Source organism: Diabrotica undecimpunctata, chromosome 1 (assembly GCF_040954645.1).
Source record: "Diabrotica undecimpunctata isolate CICGRU chromosome 1, icDiaUnde3, whole genome shotgun sequence".
NCBI classification, from domain to species: domain Eukaryota; kingdom Metazoa; phylum Arthropoda; class Insecta; order Coleoptera; family Chrysomelidae; genus Diabrotica; species Diabrotica undecimpunctata.
The window spans coordinates 43348716-43372416 of NC_092803.1; the positions used below are offsets into that span (position 1 = coordinate 43348716).

A 23701-nucleotide genomic window follows, 5' to 3' on the forward strand; every position below is an offset into this window, starting at 1 on the left:
GTGTCCATATGCCTGTCGAGTCTCTTATATTCTTCAGCCAGGAATATTTTTTTTCTTCCTGTACCTCTTTTTTTCTTCTACTTTCTCTTCCAGTATGAGTCGTAGAAAGTTATATTTTTCTTCTCTGTAAATATATCCTAGATAACTCGTTTTTCTGTTGTTTACAATATTTAGGAGTTCTCTTTCAGTCCTCGTTCTTCTCAGCACCTCGTTATTGGTCACGTGCTTTGTCCACGAAATCTTCAGCATTCTTCAAAAAACACATTTCAAAGGCTTCTATACGCTTCATACTTGTAATTCCGAGAGTCCATGTTTCCACTCCGTATAGCAATAAGGAATAAATGATTGTTTTTACAAATTGATATCGGTTATAACGATAAGATAGAGTTTATTAGGAATGTTAAATACATTCATTAATGTTTACACCAAGATGGAGGGAAGTTGCCAGGAATCGACAGGAGTGGCGACTTCTTTGTGAGCAGGCCAAGATCCACAACGGATTGTCGAGCCACTTATGATGATGATGAATGTTTACACTTACATTGAGTTATTGCATTTAAATTACTTAACTTTGGTTTGTACTTATTTATCCTTGGTTTGTTCTTGATTTTGTAGCTATAGGATAGGTGGGTTTAAATTAATTGTCTTTAAAATACCTAGCTTAAATTGACAGTCCTTGATTTATCAGTATTTATATTTTAATAACTTTTCTTTGGTTTAATAGTCTTGTACACTTGATTTTACTGTCATAGAGTATGTGGGTTTAAATTATTTTTTTGTTTAAGTTTAAGACCCCTTAATATTGTACCCTTCTTTGCACCCGTAGGGTATTTGGGTATTAATAACTTCTCATTGGTTTAATATATCGCTTAAAATAATTATTGAGAAAATGGTTCCCTTACATGAGGCACAAATCATATCAATCGTAAAGGTGCAAAAATCTAAATCCTATATCAAAATCTAAATCCTGTATCAAAATCACCCTCAAGACCCATGACCCCCCTAACAATAATTTCTGGATCCGCCACTGCTTCCACATCACATTTAACCACAGTATATTGCTTATAAAGAATAGCAATATACTGTGATTTAACAGAGAGCGGAGCGGATATCGGCCCAGTCAGTCAGTCAGTTGAGTCAGTAATCATTTAAAATCGTTGAGACACAGTATATTGCCAAAGAATAAAGCATTAAACTGTGTTTGGGGTATGGATGTACTTGGAACTCGCATATTTTTACGTATCATCTATTAGCTTTCGGAGGAAAAATTGTCTTCGCGACGCAACGTTGCCAGTTACCAATTGTCAACAGTACGGGCAGGAAGATTATTATAGTACAAGATATAAGAAATTTATTAAACACAAAACTCTAAATACATAAAATTTTAACAATATTAAAAAAAGTAAAAGCAATTTTTTAGAATATAATAAAATTTATACAAACTATTAGCCGAAATTAAGATCAAGTTCAGTATCATCATCCTCGTCCCATATGTAAGAATCTTCGGACTTTTTTTGTAGGTACGTGTCCATACATCGATTGTGTACATCCCAAATACATTTGCTTTGACGGCTCAAATATTACGCATGTACTATTGTTTTCTTTTATACATTGGGATTGAGGAAAGTATTGATAAGCTACCGTTAACAGTATTTGTAATTAATCTATTTTTTTGTTATAACTAAGTTATGATGCTTGAGAACTGTTAGTGTGAAATTTTATCATTTGTTTATGTTTCGCCCTATTTTCATGAAGTTTCAATACCTGAATATACCTGAATCGTCTTCTGTTCCCAGTAGCAGTAATGCATTGGTTAGTGATCAGTAAAGTAGTGTCTGGGGGCTCGGGAGACTGAGACCTCGGAAGCCCTGAAGAATACATCAAAGAGGATGTCGAAAACAAAGAGGAATTACACAAGTGTAGCTTTAAAGTTTTATTTCAATACTGTTTGCTTTGGTGGTACAAATTCGACTAACTATATCTATGCAATTATAATATTATTATTATGATACTCCCTACATTCCTAGACAAAAAAGTCGTAAAAATGAATTGACTCACACCAGCGCTCAGCTGGACAGACGATACGCTGATTAGGGAATTTTTTAAGTAAACATATTAAGTAGTTATTAGACACAACATTTACAAGAGGATTTTAGAAATTTTATGCGTATGGAATATTATTATTCTTTTTCTTCACTTGCTCTGTGGAAATATTCATTATATTTGCAATCGCTTCATATCCATTACTCCTTTTGTTAATATCCCGATACTCCTTGAGTTTAACATTCCACAATCAGTCGAATCATCGGTAAAGATTAATAAACTGCTCCGTCTGTTCTCCAGAAAATCTGAGTTCTGCCATTTTCTATTTGTAATTTACACGTGCTCTCGTATTGCTACTCGGTTTGCGTTCAACTGCAATCCGTACTCATATTAATCCAACTGGCAAAAGCATAGATAAATAATATAGTGGCAAAAGGTTCCGAGAAGGCGTTTATATTTTCGAAATGCACTCCGAGTAGAGTAACTCGCATACGAGTACCTACTCTTAAATGTAAAGCCGGCTTTACACAGCTGATTTACCACAGCATATTAACGTGTGTATTAAAAACGGCGTCAGTAGGTGTGGCTAACGATCATACCAATATGGCGGTGGGATCAGGGTCGGACTCAATAATATTAAAACTACTATACAAATGTGACTAGTTATTCAGAAGATTTAATTCTAATAATAAACACTAAAAACACGACATATTATATATAAAGATAAATTAATACAGTCAAATAACAAGTTGTATCTGAGAGAGATAATAATATAAATAATATTTTAAAGAGTAAAATGAATATTCTGTATGAAATAAAAGAAATACATTCATTTTACAACTTATATACAAATATTTGATAACTACAAATTAACCGACACTTAAAAATTTAGTTCAATTAACAAAGTTAGAAAAGTTATTAAAAAAACAAAATTGAATATCTGCCGAATATCACAATGGAAATAATGTGTAGAAATAAAAATAATTATGTTTCAGTAGTTAATAAGAAATTTTAAGATATTTAGGATAAAGATATTTGAGTATTCTCAAGAATAGCACGATCTACCTTACTTATAAGATTTTTTATGAATACTATTAATTTATTCTCTGAAGTGCGGGCCATTACTTTGTTTACATATTTGTATACTAACCTCAGAAACGTTATTACTGAAGATTTTTTATTAACATTGCTTCTGCTACTGCAACTACGTTGAAAACAAGAAACCATTATATAACCATAACTAAAAATATTCGAAAAACAACAAACGTAAACGATCATACACGATCTGTCAAAACGATCATACCAATATGGCCGAGGTAAGGTCGTTTTTAATCACGTGATGCCCTCTCCATAGATTCTAATGATATTTTTTTATGTTGAAATAATGTATCTTTAAAGTTTTTTGACACAAATAGGGCTAACTTGAAAAGCAAAAAGTTAAGCTCAAATTTATACCACATATGCGGTGTCCTCTATCAGCTACATCAAAGTATACATCAAATTATAATTCCTCATCGTCGTACTCAAAAGTTACCAGTTATAATTTTTTATTTTTATGCATAAATGTACACAAACATGAAAGTTATAGAGAAAAATAAAATTTTAAATTTCAACTTTAACTCCCTGGATCTTTCTTAATATCAATATTTTATTAAAGCGAGTTGACTTAAATCGTAATATTTTAAAGTTTAGAATCTACTGTTTCCATTATTTGTATAATTACTTAAAAGGACCACCCTGTATTTATTAGGTCCGTTTCCAATGACGTAGAGTTTCCAGATTGTCTTACTACTTACAGCATACTGCATACTGTTGGATTCTTCACAAGTTTTCATTACCTGATTAAAATATTTCTATTGGCCCAATTGGTATACCATATACCACACAGAATACTCCATCCCAACGTTCCCATCCGTTGGGATGGAGTATTCTGTGGTATACCATGACCAATAACAACTGGCGATAATAGTGGTCTGGTGTAAGCATTTGTTACGTCGTTACGTGTTACGGTAAAATTTTTTGTTCTGTTCTGTCTCTTGATGGCCTCTTGTCAAGCATTTTCCCTCGGCTGTCGGCTCTGTGATTATTAACTGTGATTTGTGGTTGTAGTCGGAAATTAATACAGAATCTTCGAATTTAGTGTAATCGGTAGCTTTACTCGTTACATATCTAAGTAAGTTATATTCTCAAATGTTTTACTTAATTATAAGAAGAGAAGAGACATCTTTATAGATAAATTTACCTTGTGAGCCATAGGCGTCCTAAGGTGGTTGCCCGCGTTTTACATCGGCAAACGAGGTAGCATGAGAAATATTGCATTGTGCTGATTATGTACTTATGTTTCCTAATTTTAATAATTTACATACAAAGAAAATGTATAAACAATCGTCACTGACAATTAATAGTTGTCAACTGGATGAAAAAATTTATAACTATTTGAATGTAGCTAATATTCCTGTTTTTATAAATTTTTAGTTATTAACTTAGTTACTTAATTGTGTAATTCTATCACAAGCGTCTGCTGTTTCCGTTGTTCTAGATGTAATATGTATTTGGTAGCAATATATGCCATTTGTTCCGGTATAAAAACAGTATTTAATGGCAATATAAACTGTTGAAAGTTCATTTATATTCGTCAAATCCAGATATTTATATTTTTTATTCTTGTGATACCACCAAATCTCAATACACCCATATACTTTTTATGTAGATCAATCCATGTATTATGTTTCTAATTTTTTCAGTAAAGTTTTAAATTAGAACATTTGAACCCTACAGGAAGAGCTTGATGAAGATCCATGTTCACTGCATATAATGAGACTATTATTTTGAACTGGATAACTTCTCATTTGATGTTGACTGAATCCATATTTTGAAACTTGTGAATTAAGTATTTTATGTATTAGTATAATAGTGGATTTGCTGAGCTGGGTAATATTTTGACAGTTATTGTCAGAAAAATACAAATAAAAATCCCTATAGTCTTATTTAAATATCATATTTATATGTGATCAAGCTACAATTGATTGTAATTAAAATTGCATTTTTAACTAACTAAAGTTTGATGTTTTGATTTCCACTCTGGAAATAGTTCCCAAAAAAAGATTATTTTTAAAAATTCTGGGAAATATAATGATATAACCAATGAGTTGTTGATAGGTTATGATATACCTATCACCACTCACGATATTTCCTAGAATTTTTAAAAATAATCTTTTTTGAGAACAATTTCCGGAGTGCAAATGTCATACTTTAGTTGGTTAAAAACGTAATTTTAATTACAATCAATTATGGCTTAATCCCATATAAAATATTTAAATTATACATGCCACAAGAAAGCAGTTTCAGAACCCTAGTATCTAGTATATAGTATCTTCGCTTAGCTTGGTAATATTTTGACAGATTCATTATCAGAAACATGCAACACAAAAATTCCTAGATGTCACTATTAACTGATTTAGCACCAATGGTGCGAAAACGCACCATTTAGTTTTGTTTAATTTCCAAACTCATTTTTTCTTTACAAAAATATTTTCTAAATATCTGACATTTTCAATCCTTCAACACAACTTTATTTTTAGTGTAGTAATTTTATTGGTAAAACCCTTTTGTGGTGCAATAAATTAAAAGTTGATTTTTTTAACTTATTTGTACGGTAATTGTTATAAAAATTCAAAAAAAATTTTGTTAACAAATCTTGTGTTTGAAAATAATGGTTCAATAAGGAACCATTGGTGGAATTAAAACTTTGAATCCTGTCTGGTCAGGAATTTCAAGTTAACGCACATGCAGTTATTTCACTGCGCACATGTGACTCTGATTTGATGGGATATTTCTTTATTATATGTGTTAGAAAGACTGGTATTGTGGTATTCAGTTTTGTTATAATCTAGGGCTAGGATGTTGTGTAGTGTTGTAGACAATATGTTGATTTGGCAACATAACTCTAAAAGGGCTAAAAACTTTATTGGAATTAATAGCTTGGAGAATCTCAGTAATAATGATAATGGGGTCGCAGAAATAGCTATAATACCTTCGGACTGTGACGAATTGACAGATGAAGAAATAATAATTGATAATGATGTAACAGGTAACCTATTCACTATTTTTTAGTGTCATATCGTCTATTACATGACGTTGTAGGTGACAATGAGATTCAAGTGATTGCCGGTACATTTGAGATTTCTGCAAAGATACCGTCCTTCTGGAACCTTCCATAAGTAAATCTGAAGTTGCTGGCTTTGTAGACATTCCTATTCCAAGTCAAAGGATTTATTCGATGTTGAGTCAACAACAAGCAAATCAAATAAAAAATGTCAAGTATATACGTTTAGTATAAACCCCTTATGAATGTTTCCAGTTCCAGTTTCCAGCATGATGAAGTTTACAATCTTATGGTTAATTTTACCTAAAATATGCCCATGATAATAATTGTTACGATTTTCATTTAACAAATGCATCAATGAAAAGGTTTTTTATGAATACTCATTTTTACAAGATATCACACCTTGCCACAAATAGATATGTACTAGAGCAAGGACCAGGATAAGAATGTGGCATTCATTAAGAACTGCATGAGCAGAAATACATTTCAGTGTATCAAAAAATGTATTCACGTAAGTGATAATATAGTGTTACACAAAAATGATAAATTTGCAAAACTTCACCCCTCTTTGACATAATGAATTGAAAATTCCTGCAATTTTCTATTTTCGCATATAATTTATCTATAGACGAAGAAATGGTACCCTATCTTGGAAAAACTCTGTAAAAATGTTTATAAAGGGACAACCTGTGTGTTTTGGGTATAAATCATGGTGCCTTTGTTCATCTGATGGATAAATATTCCAGTTTATCCCCTACAGTGGTGCTAGCACAACAAAATCAGATTTAGGCTTGGGTGCTGATATAGTATTAAAATTACCAAGTGTTTTAAACACTCCCTCTGGAGAAATTCCATTCCACTTGATATTAATTTTTAACCATGATGATATTGAAATTCTTAGAAGGAATAAAGAAAGATATTTAACGGTACTTTTAGGGGTACGAACCCTGCACTACCTGCCTACATAATTTGGATATTATCAGTCAGTTCAGAACAAGCTATTGCAAAAGTCGGTCGCAAAATATCGTAAGCTAAACTCGCTATATATAGCTCACAAATACTCTCTTCGCTTATTAATATATCATAGGTATTTGTAACTAAGTAGTTACACTCGCATCGCAATATTCATAAAAATTATCAAGCCAATCATTTATAGTAACTAGTGTTTTCTAAAACCGCAGTTATAGTTTTCATATAAACAGTTAATCTATTCAAACCAGCAGTGTTGCTAGTAAATCGCTTTAAACATAGAAACGACATTCCGCTAAGCAATTCTACTTGTAATTATATATAATAGTGAAAATAGCGTCAGTGAAAAGTGTAGTGAAATATCCCATATCACAGTGTTTTCGGACAGATATCAGAAATTGCTATTTATTAATCTTAGCATTAAATATAAGTTAGTGTTTAATCTGTTTTTCATTCCAGCCTCCGGGCTGGTGGTCCTTTGTCCTTTAATTCTTTAAACGAGTCTGTTTTCCATTCCACCCTCTAACCAAAGGGTATTTTTTTACAACTTCTTTTCATCTTATAAGCTGTTCACAATATTGAAAGAAAAAAGAATTTATGCAGCTGGCACAATGCGAGAAAAGAGAATTAAAAATTTTTAATTGATGTATTAGTTTTATTTTGTTGAAACTGCATGTGAATAATTTTTGACTTTTAAGTTACAGTTTGGTTATGAGCACATATTGGTTTTATATTAACTTCCAGTAAGTCAAAATTTGACCAACATAGCACAAAATTAAGTAGTTACTTAATTTACTAGACAGTTGAGACTGACTTCAGTGAATAGAGTATAACAGTTATAGCAGTTAATTTTATAACTAAAAATTATATAGTACATTATAGTAACTATTTTATAATAAAGAGACTGTAGTCATCAGTATTAATTTTCCTACTTGCAGAATGTCTGGTATAGCAGGGGCTCGTTTGACTGAAGAGAGAAAAGCCTGGAGAAAAGATCATCCCTTTGGTTTTGTAGCCCGACCATCCAAAAACCAAGATGGTACACTTAACTTAATGAATTGGGAGTGCTCCATTCCTGGAAAAAAAGGGACACCATGGGAGGAAGGACACTACAAATTGAGAATGCTATTCAAGGAAGATTACCCCACTAGCCCACCCAAATGCAAATTTGAACCACCATTGTTCCATCCCAATGTATATCCATCAGGTAATGTTTAAAGACTATAAATGCCCTATGAATAAGTAATTAATCATGGACAGTATTTTACAGTCTTTCCAATAATTCCTTATTTTTTTTTTTTCAGAATTATGATTCTATATTATTATTCATAACCTATTAATAGTCATCTGAGAGGTTTTGATGTGATAACTTATCAAATAAACAATGTCCCAAACAATGATATGATTAACAGTAAATAAGAATAGAGGGGAAAAAACTTTAAGAACAAGAAAACAATACTGTCAGTCTTATTTCTAAATGTAAACAAGTTTTTTTTATATAAGATTCTTTTATTCTTACCATGGATTGCCAGCTACACAAATGACATAAATATAAGGTGTATGGACACATCTAAAGATCTGATGTTTTGTTTGATGAAAGGCTCACTTTTTCTGAGTATATTGCTTGTGTGTTTTGTGGGAAAAGAGCATGCTTAGATTTATTAAATGTAATTGTATTTATTTCTCAATAAATACATCAAAGACTCTATACTTTTTTTTGTCAGGTTTCTTCCCGAGTATGCATAAATTATTTGATCTTACTTGTATCTAAGCTATTCAAATGCCATGACTTATCACTCTCTCTCTCTCTCTCTCTCTCTCTCTCTCTCTCTCTCTCTCTCTCTCTCTCTCTCTCTCTCTCTCTCTCTCTCTCTCTCTCCAATGGCGCTACAGCCCAAATCGGGCCTTGGCCCCCTCCAAACTATGCCACCAACCTTGTCGGTCCCGCGCCGATCTTCTCCAGCTTCTCATGTCTAGCAGATTTTGCGGGTCCGCTGCCACTTCATCCTCCCATCTTTTCCGTGGCCTTCCTTTTAGTCTTGCACTCTGCATTTTACTATCTACGGCTCTTTTCGGCAATCTTTCTGTCTCCATTCGTACTACATGACCAGCATAACGAAGTCTCTGAAGTTTAACGAATTCTGAGATCGGTGTCTCTTTGAACAGTTGGTAGAGTTCATGGTTGTACCTGGATCTCCATATTCCGTTTTCGTTAATACGTCCAAATATCTTATAGTTTTGTAGACCCTGATTTTCGATCTCCAGTGTGTGTTTTTGGAGCGGAACACATGATCAAGTGAAAAATAAGCTTTGTTTCCCTATACTATTCTTCTTTGGATTTCTGGTTCTTCTGTTCCATCCGTGTTTAATGAAACTCCTAAATATGTGAAACTTTCTACCGTTTCAATATCGTCCTCTAATTCAACTGTGCGCCTGTTTCCCCTAGCTCTTGCCTGTGTTAACTTTTTTGTCTTTTGAATATTTATTTATAGTCCGGTCTCTTTTGCCTTTGTTTTTAATTGTGAATATATTTCTGCCGCCTCTTCTGTTCTGCGAGACATGATGCTGATATCATCGGCATAGGCGGCAATCTGTATTGATTTATTTGTTAGGAGATTACCTCTTCCTATATTCAGCTGTCTTATCACATATTCCAAGGTCAGGTTGAATAGTGTCGGTGCCAGCCCGGCTCCTTGCTTTAATCCTTGGACTATTGTAAAGTTTTCAGTGAGCTCATTTTGGACTCTGACAGTTGCTATTGACGAATCCATTGTTGTTTTTACCAGTCAGATGTAGTTTTGGGGGATATTAAAGCTCTGCAATATTTGATGTAACTTGTTCCTATTAAACAATCTGAGATTTGCCGACGACACCGTTCTGATCGCAGAAACACTTGAAGAGCTACAGACATTGGTGAATAAGATAGCAGACTACAGCGAAGAATATGGACTATCTTTGAACATAAGGAAAACTAAATTTATGGTAATATCGAAATCAACACAAAATGTCCAAAATTTATATTTACACAATGAAATTATCGATCGAGTTAGCAAATACAAATATTTAGGCACTTTTATAAATGAAGACAACGATAGCTCAGCAGAAATCAAAATAAGAATAGAAAAAGCCAGATCCATATTCACTAAAATGAAGAGAGTGTTGTGCGGAAGAGATTTGAGCCTTGAAATGAAACTTCGCCTGATGAGATGTTACGTACTTTCTGTGCTGTTCTACGGAATGGAGTCATGGACGTTGAAAAAGATTGATACCAAAAAATTAGAGGCATTTGAACTGTGGATGTATCGCAGAATCCTGAGAATATCATGGACCGAGAGAGTCACAAATGTCGAGGTCTTGAGAAGAATGAATAAAGAAAAGGAAGTCATATTTACGATCAAAAAACGAAAACTGCAATACTTGGGACACATTACAAGAGGCGAAAGATATGAACTGCTTCGAATAATTATGCAAGGGAAAATAGCAGGAAAAAGGTCCATAGGAAGAAGACGAAACTCCTGGCTAAAGACTCTACGGGAATGGTATAGCTGTAGCAGCAACGAATTGTTTCGGTCAGCAGTTTCGAAAATACGTATAGCCCTGATGATCGCCAACCTTCGGAACGAAGATGGCACTTGAAGAAGAAGAAGTTCCTATTAATTGAGTCGTAGGCTTGTTTGAAATCTATGAATATGTTGTGGACGTCAATGTCGTATTCCCACGATTTGTTTAAAATTTGTTTCACTGTGAATAGTTGGTCATTTGTAGATCTTTCTTGTCAGAAACTGGTTTGATATTCCCCAACAATATTTTCAGTTAGTTGTTGGAGTCGTTTGTTTAGTATTTAAGTAAAAATGTTGTACGCCGTGCACGAGAGGGTTATGCCGCGATAATTTTCTCATTTCAGTTTATCCCCTTTTTATAGATTGGGCATATAATCCCGGTTTTCCAATCATTAGGGATCTTTTCATCATTCCAAATCTTGTTCATGAGCATATGCATTTGTCCTACTAGGTGATCGCCACCTAATTTATATAGCTCAGGGGGGACGTTGTCAATACCTGGAGCCTTATTGTTCTTTTGTGCTTGTATTGCCTGTTTTACCTCTTCCATCGTTGGGGGTTCTATATTTTCGGTGTCTCCCTCATTGTTATGCATGTTCATATGCTCTTCATTTTCTTGTGTCCCTAAAAGAGTTTGGAAATAGGTTTTCCAGACTGATTTTATTTCTTTTGGATCAATGGTTATTTGCCCTTCTTGATTTCTGCATAGATTTTTTCGGGGTTTGTATCCTTCTCTTAAATTGCGTAGATATCTGTATGCCTGTCTTATATTGTTGCTTTGAAGATTTTCTTGCATTTTCTGTATATTGCCGTGACTTATCAGTAACCATAAAAATCAGGTTACTACGATGTTATATATTTCCTATACTGTTGTTCGGAGTTGAGTTGTGGACTCTCACAGACCCTACTTGCAAGAAAATTGAAGCTTTCGAAATGTGACTTTATCGTCGAATCCTGAAGATATGCTTTACCAACCACGTTACTAACCAGGACGTTTTATTAAGAATGCACAAAAGAAAATAATTTTTAACCACAATAAAATATCTAAAATCAAATACCTCAGTCACACCATGAGGAATAGCGAAAGATATGGGTTGCTGCAATTAATTGTACAAGGAAAAGTAGAAGGAAAATGAGGACCAGGAAGGCGAAGGATTTCCTGGCTGAAAAAACTATGTATGTGGTTCAACACAACAACCAGAAATCTTATCAGAGCAGCAGGTTGCCATGATGGTTGCCAACATCCGACACAGATAGGCACTACAAGAAGAAGACTTATATCAGACTCACAAGGGCCAGATAGAGAGAGCACAAATTTTTAAGATTTGCTGCATTTAAAATTAACTATTATAGGATTGCTGATAATTATCATAATATTGATTGATGATTAAAAATTAAATGAAATATCCCTATTAACTAATTAAGACATGTTGATTTGGCTTTCATTCTTTTTCTTCACAAATTTTGGCTTGCACTCTACTATTGACAAAACATTAAGGTTCATTTGTATTTATATATATATATATATATATATATATATATATATATATATATATATATATATATATATATACTGTATATTTGTGTTAAAACTTACATTTTATTCTATCATTATATTAAAATTGTAAAATTGGGGTCCCGGTAAATTTTGTAAAATAAAATAAGGAAATAAAAATTTTATAGTCCAAGACCTCACTGCAACACTATGTTCATAATGTAGTTAATCAAACTTACATTTTTACGTATATTTAAGAATAGTAGAATACATTGATAACAGGTTGCCAGTCAAAAAGTGGCCGCAAATATTTTTAATTCAATTAATGGTAATTAATTTTTGAATAAAAATTGATTACATACATTATTACATAGATAATTACTAAATAATCTTTTATATTTTCAACTTTTGTTTCAGGTACTGTTTGTCTGTCGCTATTGGATGAGGAAAAGGACTGGAGACCTGCTATTACAATCAAACAGATTCTTTTGGGCATTCAAGACTTGTTAAATGAGCCAAACGTGAAGGATCCTGCACAGGCCGAAGCTTACACCATTTACTGCCAAAATCGCTTGGAATATGAGAAGAGAGTAAGAGCTCAAGCTAGAGCCATGAGCCACCAAGAAAGTTAAGTTATTAATTAATTGTATGTGTGAAGTTTCTTTTTTAATCATTTCATTTAAGACATATGTATTAGGGTAAATGTAATAAATTATAAGCTTTATCAAAATGGTTTTTTTATTGCAGACTTTCGCATATAATAATTATTATAAACAGTATTAATCAAGTCATATGAGATATGAGTGGTTTGGCAAAAAATAGTTCACATTGACTCCAATAGAATTAAAAGTGTCAGGCACAGGAAATTTTATCATTAACACGTTGCATGCTAATCACGCGTATGAGCGTCAAGATATCGCTTCAGTCATATGCTGATGACGCACGTGTGAGTTTTTAAGATACCTATTTTTTGTATTGTCTAGCATAAACACCCTTGTGTATAAGTTTACTTTTTGAAAGAGTTTGTAGAGGAAACTATCTGTTTCCTCTACAACCTGTAAGCTAGTTATCAAGAGGTTCTCAAAAACAATTTCTACCTTTCCTTCTACTACCAATAGTTCCATAGTTCCCGTTTTTATGGCTAAAGTAATTTAGGTATTCCCGGTTTACTTTTTTTATTAGCCTGTCGTTTATATAAAGCTGTTTCAGAAGTGACAGGTTGGTCCTGCCAGACCGGCCACGATATTTATATATACATAATGAGAATTACTCCGTCTATGTCCTTATTATTTCTTTTTCTCCTTTTAGAATGTTTCCATTACCTTCTTCAATTTCACTTGTGTTTCGGTAATTTCTTCTCGGGTGCTGTATTAAATCAAATTATTTTCGATTTGCTTCGTAAATTGGGGTTAAAAAATAATATTGTTTCTGGTAAAATTATTCAAAGAAAAGCAGTAGAAATTTCAAGTGAACTAAGCATTGATATGAAGGCTTCTAGTTCTTCTACGCTTAAGAAATTTTGAAAGCGACAAAATAGTTGCTTCAAATTTATATATCACGAAACAGCTGCGGAAAATTACTTAGTAGTTTCTGATTGAAAGGAAAAACTGCTCAATTTATTGAAGCGATACTCACCACTAGATATTTTAAGGCAGATAAGTCGGGATTATTTTTATTTCGACGAAAGCATTATCTAACATAGCTTATACCCTAAGAGAAGACATGATCACTGCAAGTAAGGCTTCCAAAGATGGACTCACAATAATTATGTTTTGCACCAACACTATAAAAATAAAAAAGAAAAGCCACCGGTAATCAAAAAGAAAATCATTTCTCCAAGTACAAAAACTAATTCATAAAATTATTTAAATTTAGATTATTTTTATTTTGCCATATCAAATTTATTAAATTAATATATTTTCTAAATTTAAATTAACCTTATACTATTTTTTGCTAGACTTTTTTATTTTGGATAATTATTGCATTATTAGAAAAGATAATGCTGATTATCACAGTCAACAACATAAATCCGTATCTATTACAGAATTTGTACCTACATAATAGGTTGCCATGCTTTTTAGTTGTCAAACTATTGATGTTTGTTAAAATAAATGCAAATAATAATTCACATTGTAAAAGATCAAAATATTATAGTACTGATCAATTATATAATATATTAAATAATAATTCATCTAGTGAAGATGAATTCAGTGAATTCAATAATAGTGTAATTCTGTCAGATGAAGACACAGGTATGTTTATTATAAAGTACAGATATGATACCAATACGAAATTTGAGAAATGAATTCAAAATTATGTCATAACTTCATTTGTATACATGTTTTGAAATTATTATTTCTAATATATCAACCTTTTAGAATATTATCAACATAATTATTTTGGAGCATTGGATTTTCTTGTACAATTGCTTTATTTTCTTTTTTTTTTTAGATATTGAAGAAGAAAATGATTATTCTGGATTGGTTGAAGCGTTACATGGAAATGCAGGTAGGAATGAACATATACAGGAGGAGCCAAATTTAAGTGGGGATTCGTGGAAAGACGATCTTATTGGAATGCAAAATTTTAATTTTACCAAGTCTTCTGGGTTATTATAGTAATAATGAAATCATTAAACCTGTAACTAGTGCAAAAAATCTAGGTTTAACTTTGGATAATCGCCTCAAATTTACAAAACATATTAACACCTGTGTGAGTAAAGCATTTCTCAGTCTAAGAACAATTTACCATAATCGCCGCTATCTGTCATACAAAGTAAAAAGAATATTGTGCGAAAGTCTGGTACTATCAAAATTTAACTATGGAGATGTTAAAAAATTTATTAAAATCCTTTGTAAAAGGTATATATTTAAATATATACCTTTTACAAAGGATTTTAATATATGGTATACAGCTAAATACAGGAACATAAATTCCTTGTGGATTATGGAGATGTTGTGTATGGGCTTTGTATTAGTTCAGATGACAGGAGAAGAATTCAGGTGGTTCAAAATTCGTGTCTTCGTCTGATCTGTGGTGTAAGAAGACACCAGCCTATTTCTCACAAATTAAAACATGTAAAATGGTTGAACATGGAAAAGAGAAGATTTCTACATGCTGCTTGTCTTTTCCAAAAAATTATCAAAAACTCTCTACCAGCATATCTTTTTAAAAAAATTATATACAGAACTGACATACATAATGTTAATATAAGATATAAAAATACAATTACAGCTCCGCCACATCGTACAGAACAATTCAAAAATTCATTTACATATCAAATATCAAAAGTATATAATGGATTAGCTAAAGAATTCAAATTAAAATCGATTATATCTTTTAAGAAATCTCTTAAATCTAAATTGCTGAGTAACACATGTGCAACTATTTGATGACCTGTTATGAAGTATGTATAAACTGTGTGATAGTTTTTGGACAATATTTAAATGTTAAATGTTTCTATAGGTTATGGTTTTTAATTGATTGTTACATAACATGCAAAAAAATATATATATTTTTTTTTCTCTTGCTTAAGATGAAAAGCAGAGGTACTGATTTCTTGAAATCAGCACCAACTGATCTTCGGCATTTTTTCTTTCTTATTGTATTTTATGCATATATAAATCATATATTTTGTGTATTGTATGAATTTGAAGGAAAAATAAAGACCTTTATTATTATTATTATTATGTTCCAGGGACTGGTCTTCCATATGATTTTTGTTGCCTTCTTGTAGAAGATATTTTTTTTTGAGATGATAGTGCAGGAAACAAATGTTTATGCCGAATTGTTATTTTTATCCGGTGTTGCAGAACATTCACGTATAAATCAATGGAAGCCTGTGTCTGTTAACGAACTTAAAACATTTTTTGGACTTACATTGCATATGGGAACATGGAAAACCAATAGAATCCAGGACTGCTGGAACACTGCTTTTGTCAGAAATCCAGAAGAGGATATAATAGAAGATAAACTCTATAAAATTAAACCACTTTTAGATTAATTCAATAATATAATGACTGAAATATATCAACCAGGAAAAAATCTATCCCTTGATGAAAGTATGGTATTGTGGCGTGGTAGATTATCTTTTCGAATACATATGAAAAGCAAACGTCACAAATACGGATGTGTAAGTAGTTTTAGAACTAATGCGAGATAAACTTTACGTTGGGCATTCTCTTTTTATAGATAATTTTTATGGAAGTGTTGATTTAGCAAAAACGCTTTTACAAAACAATACCTTCTGCACAGGAACTTTAATTTCCAAGAGAAAAGGTAACCGTAAAAAAGTTTTAGAAGCTAAACTAGCACATGGACAGACAGTAGGGCAACACGAAGATGGCATTTTAATAGGAAAGTGGAGAGATAAAAGAGAAGTTATGTACATATCCACGGAATTTAAAAATGATCTTATCGAAACTGAAAACAAAATAAAAATAAAACCCCTACCTATATCCAAATATAATGAGTTTATGAGTGGTGTTGATCGCAAAGATCTAATGCTCGCTTACTATATATGTGAGCGAAAGACGCTCAGATGGTATAAAAAAATAGGTATTTACGTATTTCAAGTCTTGTTATTAAATTCCTATTATTTGTACAAAAGTTATACTCCATACACTGGTAGAAAAATGAATTTATACGAATATCTTTTAAAAAATTCTGAAAGAGTATTGGTTACTCCAGCATACAAACAACAGGCAAGCACAACATTTTAAATGTTGATAGTAAAGGTCGGATAAACAGAAAAATATGTAAGATATGTTCAAAGAATAATTTAAGAGAAGATACGATATTTGAGTGCTGCTTCTGTCCTGAAAATCCTGGCCTTTGTTTTGGAAATTGTTTTGTACAGTTTCATAATGATAATAATTTGTAATTATTAATATTATTATTATAATATGTTTTGTATTAAAATTTCCAATAAATGTTTCTTTTAACAATAATGACTTTCTTCAATTTAAAAATCAAAGACGCATATGTGAGTCTCTTAGTGAAACATGAATGATCTAGTGCTGACGACGCCTGTGAGCTTCACGCGTTAAAAAAGACAAAATTTAGCAAAAACTTTATAAATGTATTCTGCCAACAAGAAACCAATCGCAGTTATAACGATTTACAAAAAAAAATACTCTCAGCACCTATCAATAGCATAGCGTTAGGCTTTAATCATGTGACGTGTTAAGGGATGAAAGGGAAGTATAAAAACAGATGAAACTAAATACAGAGAAACACATAAAAGACTAATAAGAAAGGATGAACGAACGCTGTAATGAATTAGAGAAACTACAAAAGAAGCATCATATTAACTAGCACAAGAAAATAAAGAAATAATCGAACAATTATAACAGATAATAAGTGATACATTAAAAACACTTTAAAAGAAGAATGGGTAAAGTACATCTAGGAATTCTTCAAGGACAACAGAAGTCCGAAATATCTCATGGTAGGCCCTGATGACATATATGTAGAAATGTTAAAACTCTTTGATGGAGAAAGTCTACTATATAGAAAATATAGTAGACGAAATATACTACATCAACTTGTTAAAGTTTATGAAACAGCAACCTCCCACAAGACTGCTTGGAATCAATGTTTATTCCAATACCCAAAAAGAATGGGGCCAATAAATGCCCTCCTTTTAGATTAATGAGGTTAATGAGTCATGTTCTTAAAATTATCTTGAAAGTTATTCACCAATGAATATACATAAAATGCGAACAAAACTTAAGTGATGAAAAGTTTGAGATCCATTAAGGGTGGGGAACCAGAGAAACCCTCTTTAGTCTTACAGTGCTATTAAAAAAATGCAAAAATCGGACAAAAGATGTTTGTGTTTCATAGATTATGAAAATTCGTTTGACTTAAGTAAAACTCAGTGACCTACTCGCTAGACAAGGGTGAGATATACCGGGTGGTGAATCGCCAAACGGGCCATAGGAAATGGGAAATTCTAAATTGTTGAATTCCTGCGTCCCTAATTATTTTACATCAAAAGTCATAAGAAACTATTTGTAGAGGACTGAAATCTTTATTAAAAACAAATGTTAAAATTGTTCTACGAATTAAGCGTACTCCAAAATTTTGCAAAAATATACATTTTTCAGGCCACCCCTTAAAGTCAGGTCACGCGCGGTACAAGAATGTGTATGACATGTTGCGTTTGGTCATATTGATGTTTCTGATATTTGACAATATTTGAATTGTCAATATTTTTATTTTATAATTAAATTAAAAACAGCAAATTTTCACAAATAGTACTACCACTAGTGAATAATAAATATTACTGTGTAAACAATAAATTATATTCTTTACGACGCAATAAAATTGATTAAATCTACTCAGTTCACGAAAAATCGCAATAATTGTATTCTGGCAGTGAGATCAGGTTATACAACAATTCAAAGAATTTCACTATATTGTTCTGAAGCTATTTTCTTGTGGCATTTTAAAGTAATTACTATTTAAATGGGAATAAGCCACAATTAAAGGTTAAAGTACGTTTATTGACGTTTCAATTTCCACTTCGGAAATCGTTCTGAAAATACAAACAGTAAATTAAACAAATTTTTTTTTTTAAACAAAATTTGTATTGGTATCCGAATTCCATGATCAGTAATATCTTTTCTATTATTTGTTGTAGTCATGCTAATTGTGCTAGGGCTATTCTTCGAGTCTTTAATGCCGTGCTTCCTCGTTGCCTTCTGCATCTTTGTGCCGTTGACATTTGTTAATAAGTTCTTCCATCTTCGAGACCGATTTACCAATCTCAGGATAAAAAAATGCCCTTCTACTTATCAGCTCATCTGCTTACGAGTCGTTGGCTTATACCGTTATGTTTAAGAAGAGTAATGATGGTAGCTCTGATGTAATAAAAAACTTATTTACTTTTTACCTTGGTTGATCACATTTTGTCAAAAGTTCCGTACCTATTCTGTATTTTATTTAGTAGTTGTTTAGCTTTAGTTGCTTTTATTTAATTGTTAAATTTGAAACTTTTGTTGCTTGTAAGCGTTCTTCAAATTTTGGTAGTTTATAGATACAATTTTTTATGATTGTAGCAGCAGCAATGAGTTTCTGGTATTAAAAGAATACCAATAGTTATTATTATTTTTTTAAATATTTCAACTTCTAGTGCTTTCTGCTGAAAATCTTTGGCATTTTGTACAGATATGCGTAAGAAGTTTTCTTCTTTTCATTCTTGTTTCCAAATATTGGCAATCATTAGAGACTAATAATTTTATTTGTTGCTGCTCTTGGTTTATTTGAAGAGTCTCTTGGTGGATGCTGCAAACCAGGTCCTCAAATTTTATAGCCGCCAGGATATTTGTCTTCTCTCGATGCTTCTCTTTACGTGCACTTTTTATTGAAGTAATTTATCGTAGGTTTTATTTTTCATATCTAGTTTTTATTTCCTGGGAATGATCACTTTTTCATTAAATACTGGGCATAGACGTGTGCGTGTCGATATTGATTTTATTACTCTCTCATCGGTGATAATTTATATATTTTTAATTATTTTCGTACTGAATATCTTGACTTTTGTTTTGTTGATGTTGTATATTTCATTCTTCTTCTTCTTCTTTTGGCATCATAACCCTGGATAGGTCTTTGCCTGTCTGGCTATGTCCTTTCCTTCAGATCTCTCTTGGGCCCTTCTCCTCCATTGTCTATATTCATGATTTTTAGGTCGTCCACGTCATCCAACCATCTCGTCCTGGGCCTTCCTTTTTTCCGGCTTCCTACCGGCTTCCACTGTAATATCTTTGTCGTTTTCGTATCTTCTTGTCGCTGAACATGTCCCAGCCATGACAGTCTTTGACTTTTCACAAATCTTACAATGTCATACCTTTCATTCAGTTCATTAACCTCGTCGTTTTTCCTGATTTTCCATGTGCCGTCTTTATCTTGCACCGGGCCATATACTTTTCTCAGTATCTTTCTCTCGAATGTTCCGAGTTGGGCTTCCTCTTTTTTCGTCATAACCCCGGTTTCACAACCATAAGTTACTACGGGTCTAATCAAAGTTCTGTAGATAGTCATTTTTGTTCTTGTGTCTAATAATTTCGATGTCATCAATCTTTTATTAGCATAGTATGTACGATTTCTACTGGAAATAGGAAGGACTTCTGTGCCCAGATATGTGAAGGCATCCACACGTTCAATAGTATAGTTGTCCATTGCTATATTATTTTCATTCTCAGGTGTTCTTTTGATGCTCATGAGTTTTTGTTTTGTTTATTTTAAGCCCTCTTTTTTGTGCTTCATGATCAATTTCCTTGAACGTTTCCATTAGTCGTATCTTGCTTCTACTAATAATGGTGACAATGTCTGCATATGCAGTAATTTGTACTGTTTTGGTATTTATATGGCCGGTTACATTGGTTTTTCTGATGACTGATTCAAGAACTGGGTTGAAAGTGCGTTTCCCTGTCTCACCCCCATGTTGATGTTAAACAGGGGAGACTGTTCTCTGTCTACTCTAACTGCGGCTTTTGAACCCTGCAACGCCATTTTTATGAGGCTGATATATATTTTTTGGTATACCTAGATTTCGGAGGTCTCCCAGCATTTTGTCTCTTTTCACACTATCAACAGCTTGTTTAAAGTATATATACATATTATATAGTTCTATGACGTATTCATAAGCATTCTCTTTTATTGTTCTAAGTATGAATATGTTATCTGCAGTGGCTCTATTTGGTCTGAATCCATTTTGACAATCACCAATTATATTTTCGGAGTATACTGACAATCTAGTGTAGATAATGCCAGAAAGGATTTTGTATATTACATTTAGCAATGTAATTGGTCTGTAATTCTGGCATTCCCTCTTATCTCTTTTTTCATATATTGGCTGTATAAGACCAACTGCTCATTCCTCCGGCATTTGCTCCTTGGTCCATGCCAAATTTACAGGTAATGGATTCTTCCCCAGAGTTCGGTTCCTCCATATTTCAACAATTCTGCCAAAACTCCGCCCGTTCCTGGCGCTTTACTGTTTTTTAGTTTCTTTATTATTTGAACTTTCTTCATAACTCGGATGTTCAATGTGCTGCTCCGCCGTAAAATATATTGTCTCGTTTTGATCATTATTTCCATCTCATTATAATTTTTTATTTTCCTGTTAGTAGTTCTCTGTCCTTGTCTTTCCATATTGTCAATTTTGGTCTAAATGACTGTGTGCTTTCTTTTATAGCATTTTCTGCTCTCGTGTCTGTTGTTATGTTCTAGGATTTTGAATCCTTCAACATTCCATTTTTTAATTTGTCTATTTTTCCCTTTTGCCACTGACGCGATTTTCTGCTGCAATTTTGCCCCCACAAGATAGTGATCTGTCAGAGTTCGCCCCACGATACGTTCTGACATTAGTTATGTCTGTTGCCCTTCTTTTTGATGAGGATGTGGTCAATTTGATTGGCTTTATTGGTTCCTGGTATTTTCCATGTTCCTTTATGGATATCTTTTTTTCTGGAAGTTAGTACTGACAACTACATAATTATTTTTTTGACTAGTTGCATTATGCAAACTATCTTTCCCAAATATGTTTACGAAAGGTTTTTCTTCCCCAGCTTAGCATTAAAGTCGCCTAATGTTATAACAGCATCGAGTCTTTGTATTTTATCACATACTTCCTGAAGTTCTCCATAGAATCTTTTAATCTCGTCTTTATCAGCCTCTTCCGTCCGTGCATATACATTAACCATAGTCACGTTATGCGTATATATGCGTTATGTGTAAATGCGATAATGGCTTTTCGCAGTCTTTTGGTTACTATAAACCCTACTCCTCTTTCACCTTGTTTCATTTCATTTCCGGAGTAGTATAGTGAGAACTTATTTTTACGAATTTCTCCCTGGCTCTTCCATCTGATTTCCTGCAGTGCCAATATTTCAACCCCGTATTTTTCAATTTCTTCTGCCGTACTTATCATAGCTCCTGTCTTTAAGAGGGTTCGCACATTCCAGGTTCCAAATTTTAAATCCATAATCATGTTCATTTTTCTTTGCTGAGTTCGTTGTTGTGAGATCCGTTCATTTGTTTCATTAGCCATTGTATTCGCAACAATTGAGTTTTACAGGAAAGGGTTGTTAGCCCTTCGCTTAAACCCCTATTCATCGGAGGACCTAGGCTCCCTTCTTCGTCAGCCCTGACCCCACCTTCCACTGGGGTTGGTTACCCAATCTCCAGTGGGATTCCTCAGGTTACCGGTGTGTAGCAACTTGGAGGTGAAGATAGGAATTGAGTAGGAGAGGCTGAGTAATGCTAACAGGATACGGCATCATGTATTGCGCTTCATTACCCCTTTACACACCACCCCCTTGTATATTTCATATTTTCGACTAATTTCAGAGCAACATTCAGATTCTGCTAGAAAATGCAGAGAAAATAACTGATAATATTGCCTACAACTGCAGTCTAAGTGTTTGCCAATGCCATAAATACCTAGAACGGGTCTTTTTAGAATCTGATCAGGCCGCAAACGTGGCTCCGAAAGGAATCGGCTTTCTTAGAATTACTGATCAGTTGAATTCTAAAATCTACAATCTTGTAGAACTTCAATCATTTTGTTCTGGTTCACTTTGTTAACTTTGCCACTTTGTATACGTACGTGTAAGTGTTTTTTTCTTTTATGGAAGCCGTCTGTTCTACGACGGTCGTATTGTAGCCAACTTACTTATTGTACATCTTTCATTAACATTACAAGTCCTTGGGACGGTAGATCTGTAATATATAGGATCCTATTTGGAGCAGAGATCAAATCCGATACCGGGTTTGTCTCTCTGCTCCTTCCCTTTATATTTATATTTGTGGACACAGAAGGGTCACTCAAACCATGTCGAGACTATAATTAGTCCGGTTTATCAATTCTTCGGAGCATAGCTTAGGCAACACTTTTCGTCCCGTACCATGCATCCCATGGACAAGATGTTTGTACACCTCAGGATTGCAGAACTCGGTATTCAAATCACAAATCTAACCATATGATAATATAGTTGTTGTGCGGCTGTCTGATGATTGGGCGATTGAGCATGATGTATGTGAGCATGTGTGTTGTGTATTTTGTATATGTGTATGGGGTTTATGTGACATTGTGTATGTGTGACATTGGGACGCGAAGTCACACAGTCTGTACTGCATGACGTGAAGTCTGAGCCAGTATAGAGCTTCCCCGGTCATTTCAGAACGGGACGGTTATTAAGGTTTAATTGTTTTTCTTGTATTTTCCCCCTCTTAAATATTTATTTCTTTTACTGTCTCATTTGGGGTTTCTTGCGTTTTTCGCAAATGTTTTTACTCCATGGTATATATTGTGAATTCATGTTTCTTTTACATTGTTCACTTTCCACATAGGTACTGACTTATGTTAAGATTGGACTTAAGAAAAACAAGAGTATGTTCAGTTTTATATACTATTTTCTTCTCTGTAATATGTATATTTTATGGAGTTCATAGTAATGGCTGTCAATTTTAAATTACTAATAGAATAAAAAATAAAGAAACGATAACAAGCGATTTAAGACA

General features: G+C 33.0%; 1 protein-coding gene across 1 annotated transcript; it reads left to right on the plus strand.

Moving 5' to 3' along the window:
* The first annotated feature begins 4057 nt into the window (after positions 1–4057).
* lwr (ubiquitin conjugating enzyme lesswright) lies at positions 4058–12902 on the plus strand. Its single transcript, XM_072541901.1, has 3 exons — positions 4058–4216; positions 8056–8324; positions 12590–12902. The coding sequence occupies exons 2-3, from the start codon at positions 8057–8059 to the stop codon at positions 12802–12804; spliced, it is 483 nt and encodes a 160-aa protein (XP_072398002.1). The 5' UTR covers positions 4058–4216; position 8056; the 3' UTR covers positions 12805–12902.
* Positions 12903–23701: the final 10799 nt, after the last annotated feature.

What these genes read in the sequence shown, in the direction of transcription:
- lwr (XM_072541901.1), top strand. Translation starts at nt 8,057, where the DNA reads ATGTCTGGTATAGCAGGGGCTCGTTTGACTGAAGAGAGAAAAGCCTGG. An exon ending in TCCCAATGTATATCCATCAG is followed by an intron (nt 8,325 to 12,589) that starts GTAATGTTTAAA and finishes CTTTTGTTTCAG; the next exon opens with GTACTGTTTGTCTGTCGCTA.